Source organism: Microtus oregoni, unplaced genomic scaffold, assembly GCF_018167655.1.
Source record: "Microtus oregoni isolate MIOR12 unplaced genomic scaffold, Mior012 000007F_ref0000211, whole genome shotgun sequence".
Classification (NCBI taxonomy): Eukaryota; Metazoa; Chordata; class Mammalia; order Rodentia; family Cricetidae; genus Microtus; species Microtus oregoni.
The window spans coordinates 9,949,662-9,964,111 of record NW_024543066.1 but is presented as its reverse complement, the minus strand read 5'-3'; the positions used below and the strand labels follow the sequence as shown (position 1 = coordinate 9,964,111).

At 47.9% G+C, this 14,450-nt stretch overlaps 1 protein-coding gene across 2 annotated transcripts in view; it reads right to left on the bottom strand.

Annotated features, from left to right (window-relative positions):
• Tet1 (tet methylcytosine dioxygenase 1) overlaps positions 1-1,096 on the bottom strand; it is a 43,153-nt gene extending 42,057 nt beyond the window's left edge. For both annotated transcript variants that reach the window (XM_041656301.1, XM_041656302.1), the window contains exons 1-2: positions 709-1,096; positions 103-651 (exon numbers count right to left, since the gene is read on the bottom strand). In XM_041656301.1, coding sequence (XP_041512235.1) covers positions 103-651; positions 709-1,096 — 937 coding nt within the window. The remainder of the gene's footprint in view (positions 1-102; positions 652-708) is intronic.
• Positions 1,097-14,450: the final 13,354 nt, after the last annotated feature.

The window sequence follows — 14,450 nt, the reverse complement described above, 5'->3', positions numbered from 1 at the left end:
TGAGTAGTCCCTCTTGGGGTTTAGCACCAAATATATATTGATCTGTATAGCATCCACCTTGGTCAGGGTTAGTTTTGAGGGTTCCTTCTTGGAGTTTAGCACCAAGTGTATCTGGCTGTGAGCCTGCCAAGAGGAATCTTATCAGAGCTGTGGGATACACAGACCCATCAAGAGACAAGCAGTTTTTAAGGTCCAATTCAGGTAGAATCTTAAAACTGGAGGTGGGAAAGCAATTAGACTCATTTCCCACAGGATTCAGGGGAGGATCTGATAGCTTAAGAGAGTTTACTTGTGACCCCAAGTCTTCAAACTGATTGCTAGTGTTTTTCTGAGAGGTGACTTCGGGTGTTGATCTTTGGGACAAAGGCACACACTCCTGAGGGGATGTGCTGACATCTGATGTATGAAGAGCGAGTAGTCCTTCATTGTGTGTCCCTTCCAGTGGTCCAGAAGGAATATCTGTTGCAGGACAGCTTTGGGAACCTTCTATTGTTTGAGGCCAAGACTGGGTTAGCTCTTGGATCTCACCTTCAACTAAACACAAGCTCTCTTCACCAATTAGGTTCTCTGGATCCGGGGACGAGGTGGGGTCTTGGCTGGGGATGCAATCATTTTCCGAGTGCTCTGCCACCGCGTCATCCTGGGTCTCGTCGTCATCCTGGGTCTCGTCGTCACCCTGGGTCTCGTCGTCACCCTGGGTCTCGTCGCGAGGACACTGTTGCTTCGAAACACTCTTAGCAGGTGACACTTTCTTCGGTCTGGGTGTAACGACCGGGCTCTGGGAGAGTCGCCTGATCAGAGAGCTTCTTCGTAGAGCCATTGTAAACCCACTGGCAGCTAAGGACTCTGGACTCTCAACTTGGATCCTATCCTGATTCATTCTGGCTGCCCCAGCTCTGGTCAGAAGGCTTCTGGGTGGTGTGGGGCTTTTGTCTTCTGGTTCTTTCTTACCATCTCTTTGAGTTACTTGGTTCAGCTTTCCAGGGTTCAGCTTCCCTGACTCCCCATGTTTGACACCTTGCTTTAATGTCGTTTTCTTCTTCTGTAGACCTGTCCTGACTGCTTTGGAAGGCTTTGCATGACGGGACCGAGACATGGCTGCAGAGTGGGAAGCAATGCAAGGATGCAGGGCCCAGAATCATTGGTCCTTTGTGGAAGCCTTCCTTCTGAGGAGAAACTGGGCCGTTGCCACGTCCAGTCACATCAGGTTTTTGGTCTAAAAAAAAAACAAAAATTGTTATCAGTCCTTTGTACTCAACTAGAAAGATATTTGCTAAAATTAAGCAATAGAATGTGTACCGTCAAAGAATATACAGATAGATTTAACTGGGCAGAAGGGCTCAAATTTCTATTCCCAGCATTTGGGAGTTGTGGGATATCCTGGGTACTGAGTCAAAAAGCTGTTTCAGTGGCTCCTGCCAGCAATACCAGAAATTGAGGCACAGCAGGATAACCAGAGACCATTCACAGCTACAGTGAATGAGTCCAGTCTAGATGACATGAGATCTTGTCCAAAAGAAAAAAAAAAAGAGCTAATATGGCTTGCTCAGGACCTGGGCTCAATTTCCAGGGCCCACATTGCAGCTCACACTGTGTGACTTCAGTCCCAGGGCATCTCATGCCATCTTCTGGCATCTGGGTGCAGTCACTTGGTGTACATAAAGAGGACAAACACTCATATTTTGTTTTATTTGTTTCGAGACAAAGCTTCTCCATATGACCTCATCTGTCCTTTATACCATGCCAGCCTCTAACTCAGATCCGCCTGCATCTGCCTCCCTCATGCTAGGAATTAAAGGTGTGCACCACCATCGCCCAGCTCTGGCATTTGTTCTTTAAAAAATAATTTACTGAAATTTTATGTGCATGACTACCTGCGTGTGCTACCATAGGGAGCCAAGTGATCTTTCCAATGTGCTTATCCTGCAGGTAACCTGTGCACCTACACACATAGGGGGCGCTATAACTCCAGAGTTACAGCACCTCCGTGATCTGAGGACACCGGTACTCTTCTGTGCACAGATTCTCAGACACAATGTGAGCCAAGAATTATCCTAAGAACTGTTTACATTATGAAATGACATCCATTCCAGTCTCAAATTTAGCAGGGTCAAGGTACAGTTTTTAATCTCCCATCAAGACAGCAGGAATAAAAAACATAGAAGCATATAATCTAGGTGCTGAAAAAGAAAATTCAAACTCATCTTATGTGGGCCAGCAGTCGGGGTACTCTAGAGGGTGTCCCAGATCTGCTTTTGGAAGCCGCTTACAAACTGATCAATGCTATTTTTAATTGAAGTGCTTAAGAAACTCAGAGCGTGGGCTGGAGAGATGGCTCAGAGGTTAAGGGCACTGGCAGTTCTTCCAGAGGTCCTGAGTTCAACTCCCAGTGACCACATGGTGGCTCCCAACCATTTGTAGTGAGATCAGATACCCTCTTCTGGACTGCAGGTGCATGAGGATAGAGCACTCGTATACATAAAATAAGTAAAAAAATCTTAAAAAAAAAAAAAAAAGAAACTCAGAGCGTAGTTAAATTACTGTTCAAGCTTATCGCAAAAAAAAAAAAAAAAAAAAAAAAAAATCCGGAGTTGGAGAGATGGCTCAGCAGTTAAGAGCACTGGCTGCTCTCCCACAGGACCTGGGTTCAATCCTCCAGCACCCACAAGGCAGTTCAAAACTGTCTACCTCCAGTTCCAGGGGATCTGGCACCTTCATACCAACTACACATAAAATAAAGTTAAATATTTAAAAAAAAATAAATAACCCAGAAAAAAGAAAACAGAAACACCAAAGTGAGGTGTGTGAAGGAGGATTCAAAGATGAGGTCAATGACCCTAAAGTCCCAACTAGAGAGGAAGAAACCAGTGACAGGCAGGCAAGCTTCAGAGACAACCGGGAGAAAACACGAGCCCCTTGAACTTCATCACCATGAACTCACTAGTGCAATGTAACTGAACTAGGGGAGGATTCTTTGCAAAATCTGAGGGAGGCAAGCCAGGCGGTGGTGGTGCATGCCTTTAATCCCAGCACTTGGGAGGCAGAGGCAGGCGGATCTCTGTGAGTTCGAGACCAGCCTGGTCTACTTACAAGAGCTAGTTCCAGGACAGTCTCCAAAACCAGAGAAACCCTGTCTCGAAAAACCAAAAAAAAAAAAAAAATCTGAGGGAGGCAAAAAAAAAAAAAGTAATGGAGCCATAGGACTATAATATTACAAGATATGTCCTAAAAATTAACTTTTTTTTTTTTTGGTTTTTCGAGACAGGGTTTCTCTGTAGCTTTGGTGCCTGTCCCAGAACTAGCTCTTGTAGACCAGGCTGGCCTCGAACTCCCAGAGATCCGCCTGCCTCTGCCTCCCGAGTGCTGGGATTAAAGGTGTGCGCCACCACCGCCAGGCTAAAAATTAACTTTTAATTTTATAAACATGCCAGGTATTGTGGCGTATGGTCTTTATTAACCACGGTGCTTGTAGGCAGAGTAAAGGCTCCTACGCCAGCCTGGTCTATAGAGTGAGTGAAGACAATCAAAAAAATCAAGTGACAGTCAAGGTAACATCAACAAACTAGTATCTTTTTAACATGGACATTAGAAACTCATCTGGGATGAGGGTGGCACATCTGGGTGGCACAACTCACCTGGGATGAGCTAGTTCCAGGACAGGCTCCAAAGCTACAAAGAAACCGTGTCTCGGAAAAAAAAACAAACAACAACAACAACAAAAAGGATGTCTTCAGATACTTGGGGTGAGTTATTTTCAGGGGTTGGAGAGATGGCTCAGTGGTTAAGATCAAAGGTCCTGAGTTCAACTCCTAGCAACCACATGGTGGATCACTACAAACATCTGATGCCCTCTCTGGGATGCAGACAAACGTGCAGAGTCCTCAGACACAAAATAAAGGATACTGAGTATCATTCGGGTTGGGTAGTATAGGCCTGTAATCCACTACTTGAGTGGGTAAGCAGATTAGAAAATCCATGGCCCAGAGTGAGCTCCACTGGCCTGTCCAACTGAGACCCTCTCACAGTGAAAGGAAAAGGAGCTAGGAACACAGCTCAGTGTAAGCGCTTTGCCTTTGTCCAAAGTCCTAGGTTTAATCCTCAAAAGTTTCGGTATTTCTGAATGCTTTATCCTACCCTCCAGATTTATCCAAGTATATCAATGCAATATAGTAATGTCTAAGAAAATACACCCGGTACCACCTTTAATAAAAATACAGAGCAGGCCCAGGGAGAACCATGTGTGTAATTAATACAATTAATATAGGACAAAAGTTCCAATTGTCCTGGGAGGAAACCATCAGCCTTGGGCTGGAGAAATGGCCCTGACTGGCTGTTCTTCAAGAGGACCTGGGTTCAATTCCCAGCAACTACATGGCAGCTCACAACTATAACTCCAGTTTCAGGGGATCTGACACCCATGGCAAATACCAATGCACATTAAAAAAAAAAAAAAAGCCTGGGGGGTGGTGGTACTCATCTTTAATCTCAGTACTTAGAGGCAGGTGGATCTCTGAGTTTGATGACTAACCTGGTCTACAGAGGGAGTTCCAGGACAGCCACCAACCAACATATCTGAGACATGAAACATGGGGTCTGGGGTAGAATTCAAGACCTGGAACATGCTATGCCCAGCCAAGTCTTCCCACCCAGCACAGTGGCAAACTCGGTCAAGAACTTAAAATCTTTCTCAAAACCTCACTCAAGTGCTGGGATTGTGGGTATGTGCCACCATAATATAAATTTATCTAGTCTAATTAGTCAATAGATTAAATGATTAAAACATTGCCTCAACAGGCCAGCCTGGTCTACAAGAGCTAGTTCTAGGACAGTCACAGCTGTTAGAGAAACACCACCTCAAAATACAAAACAAAAAAATGTAGATTTTCCAATACTCTTTTAAAATAATAGTATTTAACAATTTTTTTTAAATAAAAGTATTTTGGGGGCAGTGGTGGTGCACACCTTTAATCCCAACACTTGGGAGGCAGACACAGGTGGTTCTCTGTGACCAGCCTGGTCTACATACAGAGCTAGTTCCAGGACCGTCAGGACTGTTACACAGAGAAACCCCTTCTGAATCAAAAAAAGAATCTCCTCTCAATGTCCATCCCTCCTTTCAGATTCTCTGGAAGTCCCCTGGGCAGGCAGTGGCTGCAGCAAGGATGTAACCACTGAGCCCAGATGTCAATTTGAAATTAATTACACTGCAGCCCTTCCTGCTACCAGCAGTGGTCCTAAGCATCATTTGCATGCCTAGGGCTACTTGCAAGCTGATTTCTGTCCTAGAACTTAAAGGCACCTTCGCTTGCCCAAAATAGAATGAAAGACTTAAAACATGTATAAAAAAAAAAACAAAAAGTTGCCACTGGGCTCAGGGTTTTCCCCACAACTAAGTTCTACGTAGAAAGGAAGGAGGGGCCAGTGGTTGCCGACTGTTCCCAGACAGTTCACTGCCACAGGAAATGTGTAAGCATGGGGCACTCGACAGGCTGCTCAGGGGAACGCAGCAGAAAGCCAGGAGATGCAGCCTCTTTCCATATGTAAAACACCCTGACACCCCACAGAGGCAAATAGAGCCAAAAGGGAAGGGGGGGGAATGGAGGTAGAAAGACCCATGCAAAAGCAAGAAAGAAAGATGGTGAGTAAAAACCAAGGATCAGTATTTTATGATAAAAGATGAATAGAAAACTAAAAAAGTATCTGGGTGGTCATTGCACAGGCCTTTAGTCCCAGCATTCGGGCGGCAGAAGCAGGAGAATCTCTGTGAGTTAGAGGCCAGCCTAATCTGCGGAGTGAGTTAGTTCAAGGGTAGTCAGGGCTACACAGAGAGACTGAAAAGAGAACCTGAGGTAGGGTAAGGAGACGAGGAGACTGACAAGAGAACCTGAGGTAGGGTAGGGGGAGACGAGGAGATTGACAAGAGAACCTGAGGTGGGGGGGGGGGGGATGAGGAGATTGAAATGGCCTACGGGTTAAAAAAAAGACGAGCGAGAAGAAATGAAGGAGACAGGAAGGATGTGTCCAAGGTGGGGGAGGGCAAACAAACTAGATAAGGAAGACTGCAGAAGGAAGGGAGACAAAGGGGAAAGAGGTTGTCTCCAAACCTCTGACCCACCCCTTCTGGGGAAGCAGGCCTGAGAGCAATAGTTAACTCATTAAAATTTGAAGTCTAGCCTACTAGTCTGCAAAGACTGTATCCTATTCCTCCAAATGCTTTAAGATTGAAATTATAATTAAAACAGAAAATAAGACCCTAATTAAAAACGTTTAATTGGGGGAAAATCTGCAGTCGGTCAGCACTGCAGGAGGACAAGTGAGGCAGCTGTATCCCTGGGAGGTTGAGGTGGGGGGGGGGGGGCACAGCAGCAGGCTGAAATCCTATCTAAATGCCAAGACAGAGACACCAGGTGGATGGGTCTGCGGTCCCAAGAGTCAAGAGGCTAAAGTCACAGGTTCGAGGCCAGCTTCTGCCAGTAAGGTTCAAGCCAGCCTGGAGTGAAACTGTCTCTCAAATAAATTCTTTAAAACCGACACCATAACCTAGGAAACCACAATGTCTATCATCTGAGTTTGTTTTAATTAAATAATATTGGCTGATCTACCAACATTAAACTTTATGAGGCCGCTTAATTAGCTACAATTCTTGCTCTCCATCAGGTTAGGCATTCTTTCCAAACTGTTTTGGCCCTAAAGGAAATAAAGCCAAGCCGGGCGATGGTGGCGCACACCTTTAATCCCAGCACTCGGGAGGCAGAGGCAGGCGGATCTCTGTGAGTTCCAGCCTGGTCTACAGAGAGAGTTCCAGGACAGGCTCCAAAGCCACAGAGAAACCCTGTCTCGAAAAACCAAAAAAAAAAAAAAAAAAAAAAAAAAGAAAAGAAAAGAAACTAAAGCCATTGGTGGGGGGGCGGGGCTGCTCTTCAGCGCCCCCCATCTATCCGGTGAGCGCTCAGCTGCAAACATTTCTTTACTAACCTGTCATCAAGGAATTGAAGAAATGTAACTAACTTAAAGCGGGGGGGGGGGGGGGGGGGGGGGGGGGGGGGGCTATAGCGAGAGGCTTAAGTGACAAAGCACTCAGGTTAGTTGGTTCACTTGGAAGGAACGGTTGGGAGCGCTAGAGTGGGTGGTGGGCTTATTCCAGTGCTGGGAATCCTTATTCCAGCATTCAGCATTATCTGTCTTCTGCATTAAGGCTTCTCAGAGACACATTTAACTTTTACTGGGTCAGAAATGGCCTCCCAGTTCACAAGAATGGGTTCCGAGAGCTGGGACGGTTATTTCCTGACTTGGTCCAGTGTACCTGTGCGGAAACCCTGGAGGTGAGGGAGAAAGAAAAGCTTAGTTGCCTTATCGTTTGTTTGAAACTGGGTCCACTATATAGCTCAGGTTTGCCTAGAACTCATAGACCAGGATGACCTGAAATTCAGGGGGATCCACTTGCCTTCCTCTCTCAAGTGCTGAGATCAAAGGCGTGAACACCACCCAGGAGAATCGGAAATTTTCTTCCCTACCCCGCGGAGTAGGCGGTGGTCCTACAGCCCAGGGGGCAGGACCCGAAGCTCACGTGCAGCACGAACCTGTCTTTGGCACTCACACCCTCGGTTCCCTCTCCAGGATCCCAGACCCAGCGGAACTCCCGGCAACACACTCTCCCTCCCCAGTACTCGCTACTCACCCTCCCGTCTCACCGCCAACCTTCACCGAACTTTGTGGTCCCTGGCACTCCCACAGTGGCGCCCCTGCACAGTCCCCAATCCCTAGCGTTTCCCACAGCCGCCCTCCGCGGAAGGGGAGCGCTCTCGAACGCGGGACACTTCTGCACGCGACAGCTCGCACACGTCCCTACTTGGGGAAAACTCTCGCCTCCCCGCGGGCTGAGACACCCGGACTTTCTCAAAGTGCCTGGCTCTCTGAGAACACCAGTTCGGGGACCTCCCGGAGGCCAAAGTTGCGGAGGCCAAAGTTGCGCTTCCTCTACAAGATTTCTGGCTGATTCCGAAACCGGGGGGGAATCCCCATGAGAACCCGCTGGAACCGCGACTAAGCTTCTGGGGAGCGCTGTAAGGTCCCCCGCCGGGAGCATTGTTAGCTACCCGCCACAAAACACCCAGAGCGGCCCGGGGTAGGAGGTCGCGGCGAGGAGCCGGCCCACGAGTCATCACCCGGCATCAATGGATGCGGAGTCCCAGCCTGGTAGAGATCCGCCCCCCAAACTCCCGTCCCGCCGGAGTTCTAGCGCCCTCTCCCCGCACCCACGCCCTCAGTGGCCGCCCCAGCTCACCCTAGGCGGCCTCTGGATCCTAGGACAGCGCGGGTCTCCCCTGCTCCCAGCCTGCACTAGCCCTTGGGCAAACTTTCCAGTTGGTCTCCGTCCGCACAACTTCGGAGTCTAGGGCTCCGGCGTGTGCCGGGGATTGCGGGCCTAGGATGGACACTTACCATCTGGCTCGGTCAGGGCCCAAACACCCGGGGTGGGCAGCTGCTCCCCCAATGTCCGCGGTGGAGAGGCAGGTAGAGGTGCATGACTAAGAAGTGGAGAGGGTGTCCAGAGGCGAGTGCAGACCCCGGAGTTGAAACTCCAGTTGCAGCGTGCACAAAGTGGTGCTAGGAGCGGAGGAGTGCACGGCTATTCCCTGCCAGGTCAGCCCCCAGAGTAGCGGTGTCTCCCCAGGACAGACCTCAAGGAGTGTAGCTGGGGCTCAGCTTTGGCTGGACCCTGCACCGCTGAGCGAGAAGCAAAACGCGAGCTGGATTTTCCCAAACCGGAGCTGGACTCCTCTCGACCATTCCTCCTTCGGTTCGTCACTCCCTCCCCTTTCCCAAAATCCCGGCCACACGCCCTCCCCCTTTTCTTAGGTCAAAGGAGCGAGTGTTGGAATCCCCCCCCCCCCCCCCCCGTCCTCACAATTTCCTGATGGGACCGTCTGGAGTAAAAAAAAAAAAGGGGGGGGAGTCTCTAAAATGAATGTTTTAAGAAGCCAAAAGGATCATCCAGGTGAGGTAGCATCCTGGAGCCTTAACTCGGGCCCAAAGGGTGTCAAACAAACCTTAACTCCAAAGAAAAAACGGATGAGAAACATTGACTTGAAGTCAGCCACATCGTTCTAATTAGTAATTTGACCATGAACTTTAATTGTGATCAAAACCACTTTGTGGGACGGAAAATGTGAAGGTGCTGTCAGGGAAATTTTGGCCATGAGGAACTGCTAAGGCTTTGCCACCAAACTGAGTTAACTACACACATCCCTGCATGACACACGAGCCATTTCTTCCAACTGAATCCAAGATCACTGGTTCCAGTCGGGTAGAAGGGAGAAAATCTCCTTAGCCCATGTCCTCCATCCCACACCAGCCTTATGTTGGCTTGAGCATTTTATAAATGTATCTAGACTGTTGTTTTTTTCTGAGTATTCCCAAGCTGTCAACATCATGCCCTACCCTAATCAAATCATTAAAGTTATTGGGGGGGGGGGAGGCGGGTTGGTTCTTTTTGCTTTGCTTTGTTTTTTGTTTATTGGTTTTTCAACACAGGGTTTCTGTACCTTAGGAACCTGTCCTTGAACTAGCTCTTGTAGACCAGGCTGGCCTCAGAGATCCACCTGCCTCTGCCTCCCAAGTGCTGGAATTAAAGGGGTGAGCCACCAGCTGCCACGCACCAGCTCTTTTGTTTGTTTTTCTAGACCGGTTTTCTCCCCAGTTGTCTGTAACTAGCTCGGTAGATCAGGCTAGCCTCAAGTGCTGGGTTAAAAGCATGCCCAGCTTTATTTTGGTTTTTAAAGACTGAGTTTCTCTATGAACAGTCCTGGCTCTTCAGAAACTCTGTAGACCAAGATGGCCTCAAACTCTGCCTCTGCCTCCCAGACTGCTCAGTTTAGTTGTTTCCTTAATTTAGTTTTTAGATGAATCTGATATCTTGGCTAACCTTGAACTTTACCTTGATCTGACTCTCCTTGTTCCACCTAGGCTGGCCAGGTGGTGGTGTTGGCATAGGGCTTTAATCCCTGTACTTGGGAAACAGAGGCAGGTACCTCGGTGAGACCAGCCTGGTCTACAGTTCCAGGACTCCCAAGACTGGGGGAAGGGGGGAGATCTGACACCATACCTGGCTTAATATTGCCATATAAGGGTAAAGACACTTTTAATCCCAGGCAGATCTCTAAACCAGCCTCGGTATGGTTGGCCTTAGAGATGGCCAGGTTAACGGTGCTTTTGGCCAAGCCTGAAAGTATTTAGCACCTAACTGGGTTTAGAGAACTGATACCCACAAACTTCCCTAAGTAGCAAATACAAAATTGAGACTAGGTACAAAGTACAAAGACACAAGGGACCAGTAGTTTAAAAAATAAAAACGTGCAACTAAAGCCCTTCCCTCAAAACATAAACTGCCGGCCAGTGGTGGCACACATCTACCACCTTTAATCCCACCATGAGGGAGGCAGAGGCAGGAGGATCTCTTGAGTTTGAGGCCAGCCTGATCTACAAGAGCTAGTTTAGGACAGGTTCCAAAGCCAGAGAAACCCTGTCTGGTGGGGGGGGGGGTCACAACTGTCTAACACCCAGGGGATTTGGCACCCTCACATAGACTTTCCTGTGGGGGGTGGGGGTGAGTGGTTGTTGTGCACCCCTTTAACCACAGCACTCAGGAGGCAGAGACAGGCAGATATGAGTTTGAGACCAGCCTCCTCTACAGGCCCCCAAGCTAGAGAAACCCTCTCTCATAAAAACCCAAAAGTCAACAAAGTGGCAAGTCTTACACTCAAGTCAGAGTCTGCATTGGTTTACTTCTTATTTGGTGGATGGAAGCGCATGAGCTGCACGGAGGTCAGAAGACAATTGGTCGTCATTTCTCGAACTCCACCCCATGGCTTTCAGCAATGGAACTCTGATCATCCATCGGGCTTGACAAACAAGGGTCCTTGTTTTTTTGAACCACCTCAACAGCCGTGGCAGTTGATTTTCTTAAGATGGCTTCACACTGTATCCCAGGTTCCCCCGAAACTACCTACTCCTACTGGTCTGGAATCTGCAGAAGTCTTGCAGGCACAGCCTCCTCCTTCCTGGGATTACAGCTTGAGCCACCACATCTCTATTTTATGCCACAATTTGGGCCAGTGAGGTGGCTCACCGGGCGAAGGCCCTTTGCATCCTTGTTGTTTTTGTCTGGTTTTTGTTGTTTGAGAATGCCTTTCTCTGTGTAGCCCTGGCTGTCCTGAACTCTCTCAGTCAGGCCTCCCAACTCATAGACCACCCTGTCTCTGCCTCCTGAATGTTGGAGCCATTCTCTGTGTAGCCCTGGCTGTCCTGAATTCAGTCCTGGCCTGAACTCTCTCAGTCTGGCCTCCCAACCATAGACCGCCCTGTCTCTGCCTCCTGAATGCTGGAATTAAAAATGTACTTTCTACCAAGGCATTGCTCCTACTAATTTTAATAATTTGCTAGGAAGTCTACAGGTTTTACTTACAGTAGGGAGGATGAAGACACTCAGCAGGAGGAAGAGACGCAGAGTGGCATTGGAAACGTGAGGCCTCAGGAAGCTTCCATGGTCCCCCTGGGGCTGCAGCCCTCCAGCATTTCCCCAGCTGCTGAAACTCAGGTGGTGCTGCTCAGAAGTTTTTGAAGGGTACCAAGCCACCCCTTCCAGGAAGTTGATGGAAAGGTTCAAATCCAGTAATCTGTCCACTCCTTGCAAACTATTCCTTCCCTTGGGCTATGAATGCCCCACCCTGAAATTCTTCTTTAACATAAACTCCCTAGTGATTAAGGCCTTTGTTCGAATAACTAAAGACCCTCCCTTTACTCAGGAAACTCCTGCAGTTTTGGGGACCCCTGTGATAGATTTGGAACAGAGACCCTTATATTTGACACTAAATCACGCAGGTAAAACCCTAGAAACATTTTCTCATTCAGGTTCCAAACTCGTGAGAGGTGAGAAGAGTGAGTGAGCTGGGACTCAGTCGGGTGCTTGTTGGGCACCTCTCAAGTTCTAGCCTTGACTGGGTAGCAAGTTCGAGGCCATGCTTGTTTGGGGCGTCTCAAGTTCTAGCCTTGACTGGGTAGCAAGTTCGAGGCCATACTTGTCTGGGGCGTCTCAAGTTCTAGCCTTGACTGGGTAGCAAGTTCGAGGCCATGCTTGTCTGGCTTGTTTCAAGTTCTAGCATTCATTAGGTAGCAAGTTCGAGGCCACCTTGGATTACTTCAGACCTTAGCTGTATTTAACAGAAAACAGCTGTGGGTGGTATTTGACTGACATGGGGATAGTGGGAAGGCTCAGCAGATTCATAGCATTGTGCCTCAGTTTCCTTGCAGGTGACCATTAGGTTGGGGAAGAGCAAAATATGGAACACTTCATGGATCCTTGCACAACGTCCATGCTGATTTTCTTTTTTTTTTTATTTTTTTTTAATTTATTTATTTATTAAGGATTTCTGCCTCGTCCCCACAACCGCTTCCCATTTCCCTCCCCCTCCCCCCATGCTGATTTTCTTTTTCTTTCTTTTTTTTTTTAAAGATTTATTTATTAGTGATGTATACAGTGTATCCCTGTCCACCAGAAGAGGGCACCAGATCTCATTACAGATGGTTGTGAGCCACCATGTGGTTGCTGGGAATTGAACTCAGGACCTCTGGAAGAACAGCCTGTGTTCTTAACCTCTAAGCCATCTCTCCAGCCCCCTTTTTTTATGTTTTTGTTTTGTTTTTCGAGACAGGGTTTCTCCGTGTTTTTTTTTTGTTTTTGTTTTTGTTTTGTTTTGTTTTTTGTTTTTGTTTTTCGAGACAGGGTTTCTCTGTGGCTTTGGAGCCTACCCTGGAACTAGCTCTGTAGACCAGGCTGGTCTCGAACTCACGGAGATCCGCCTGCCTCTGCCTCCCAAGTGCTGGGATTAAAGGCGTGAGCCACCACCACCCGGCCTTTTTTTTTTTGGTTTTTTTTCGAGACAGGGTTTCTCTGTGGTTTTGGAGCCTGTCCTGGAACTAGCTCTTGTAGACCAGGCTGGTCTCGAACTCACAGAGATCCGCCTGCCTCTGCCTCCCAAGTGCTGGGATTAAAGGCGTGTGCCACCACCGCCCGGCTATGCTGATTTTCTTTAGATGTCCCACAGTCAGCAAGATACCTAGTCTTAAATAGACGTACATATGCCATGCCAGATGTGGTGGTACATGCTTTTAATCCAGGCATTTGAGAGACAGAAGCAGGAATATCTCTATATCTATAGCACAGAAATTTTTGAGCCAGTCAAGGCTACAAAATGAGAAAAAGAGAGAGAAAGAAACACAAAGAAATATAGGGCTGTAATATAAACATTACATAGTTCAGGGCTTGCCTGGCATTCAAAAGGTCCTCAGTTCACCACAAGGCAGGGAGATGGACTGGCTCACACCTTTAACCAAAGCAGGTAGAGAGCCAACAGAGAATTGCAGTCAATTTAAAGTCAGCCTAATATAGAAAGCAAGCCCTGTCTCAAACCTAAATCAATATGATTTCGTGGGTAAAGTTGCCTGCTGCCAAGCCTGATAATCTGAGTTCGATTCCCAGAACCCAGTCCTGACAGAGAGAGAGAACTTACTTTTTCTCTGAGTCCCACCCTGACCCCCACATCATCATTATGAAAATTTTTTCTTAATTAAATAAGTAAAATAACCGGTCCTGGAGGTGTATACCTAAGTTTTGAGTATTTCAGAAGATGGAAGCAGGAAGAGTGGAGATTCCGAATCGTCCCTTGCAGGAGAAGGAGTTTAAGGCTAGTCTGGGAGACTTGCCCTGATGGTTTTTTTTTTTTTTTTTTTTTTTCGAGACAGGGTTTCTCTGTGGCTTTGGAGCCTGTCCTGGAACTAGCTCCGTAGACCAGGCTGGTCTCGAACTCACAGAGATCCGCCTGCCTCTGCCTCCTGAGTGCTGGGATTAAAGGCGTGCGCCACCATCGCCCGGCTTTGCCCTGATGTTTTAACCCAAGGAGAATACTAACACCTGCCCAGTAGTGGGGGTGTGCACCTTTAATCCCCACTCTTGGGAGGCGCAGGCAGGCGGGTCTCTGTGAGTTCAAGGTCAGCCTGGCCTACCAGACCCAGCTCCAAAACTAAGGAGAGCTGGGCAGTGGTGGCACACACCTTTAATCTCAACACTTTGGAGGCAGAGGCAGGCAGATGTCTGTGAGTTTGAGGCCAGCGTGGTCTACGAGAGCTAGTTCTAGAACTGGCACCAAAGCTACAGAGAAACCATCTCGGAAAAAACAAGAAATAAAATAATACTAAGACACAAGGGGACATTTACTGAATCGGAACACACGAGATTTCAGTGTAAAAGCAGAAGAGATGGACCAGCAGTTTAGAGCCCTTCTTGCCCTTCCGAAAGACCGACTGTTTCCAGCACCTTCCTGGTGGCTCACAAGATCCTTAACTCCCCGAAAGGACAATAAAACCGGTTTCTTGCTCATTTCCCCCTCTCTTCC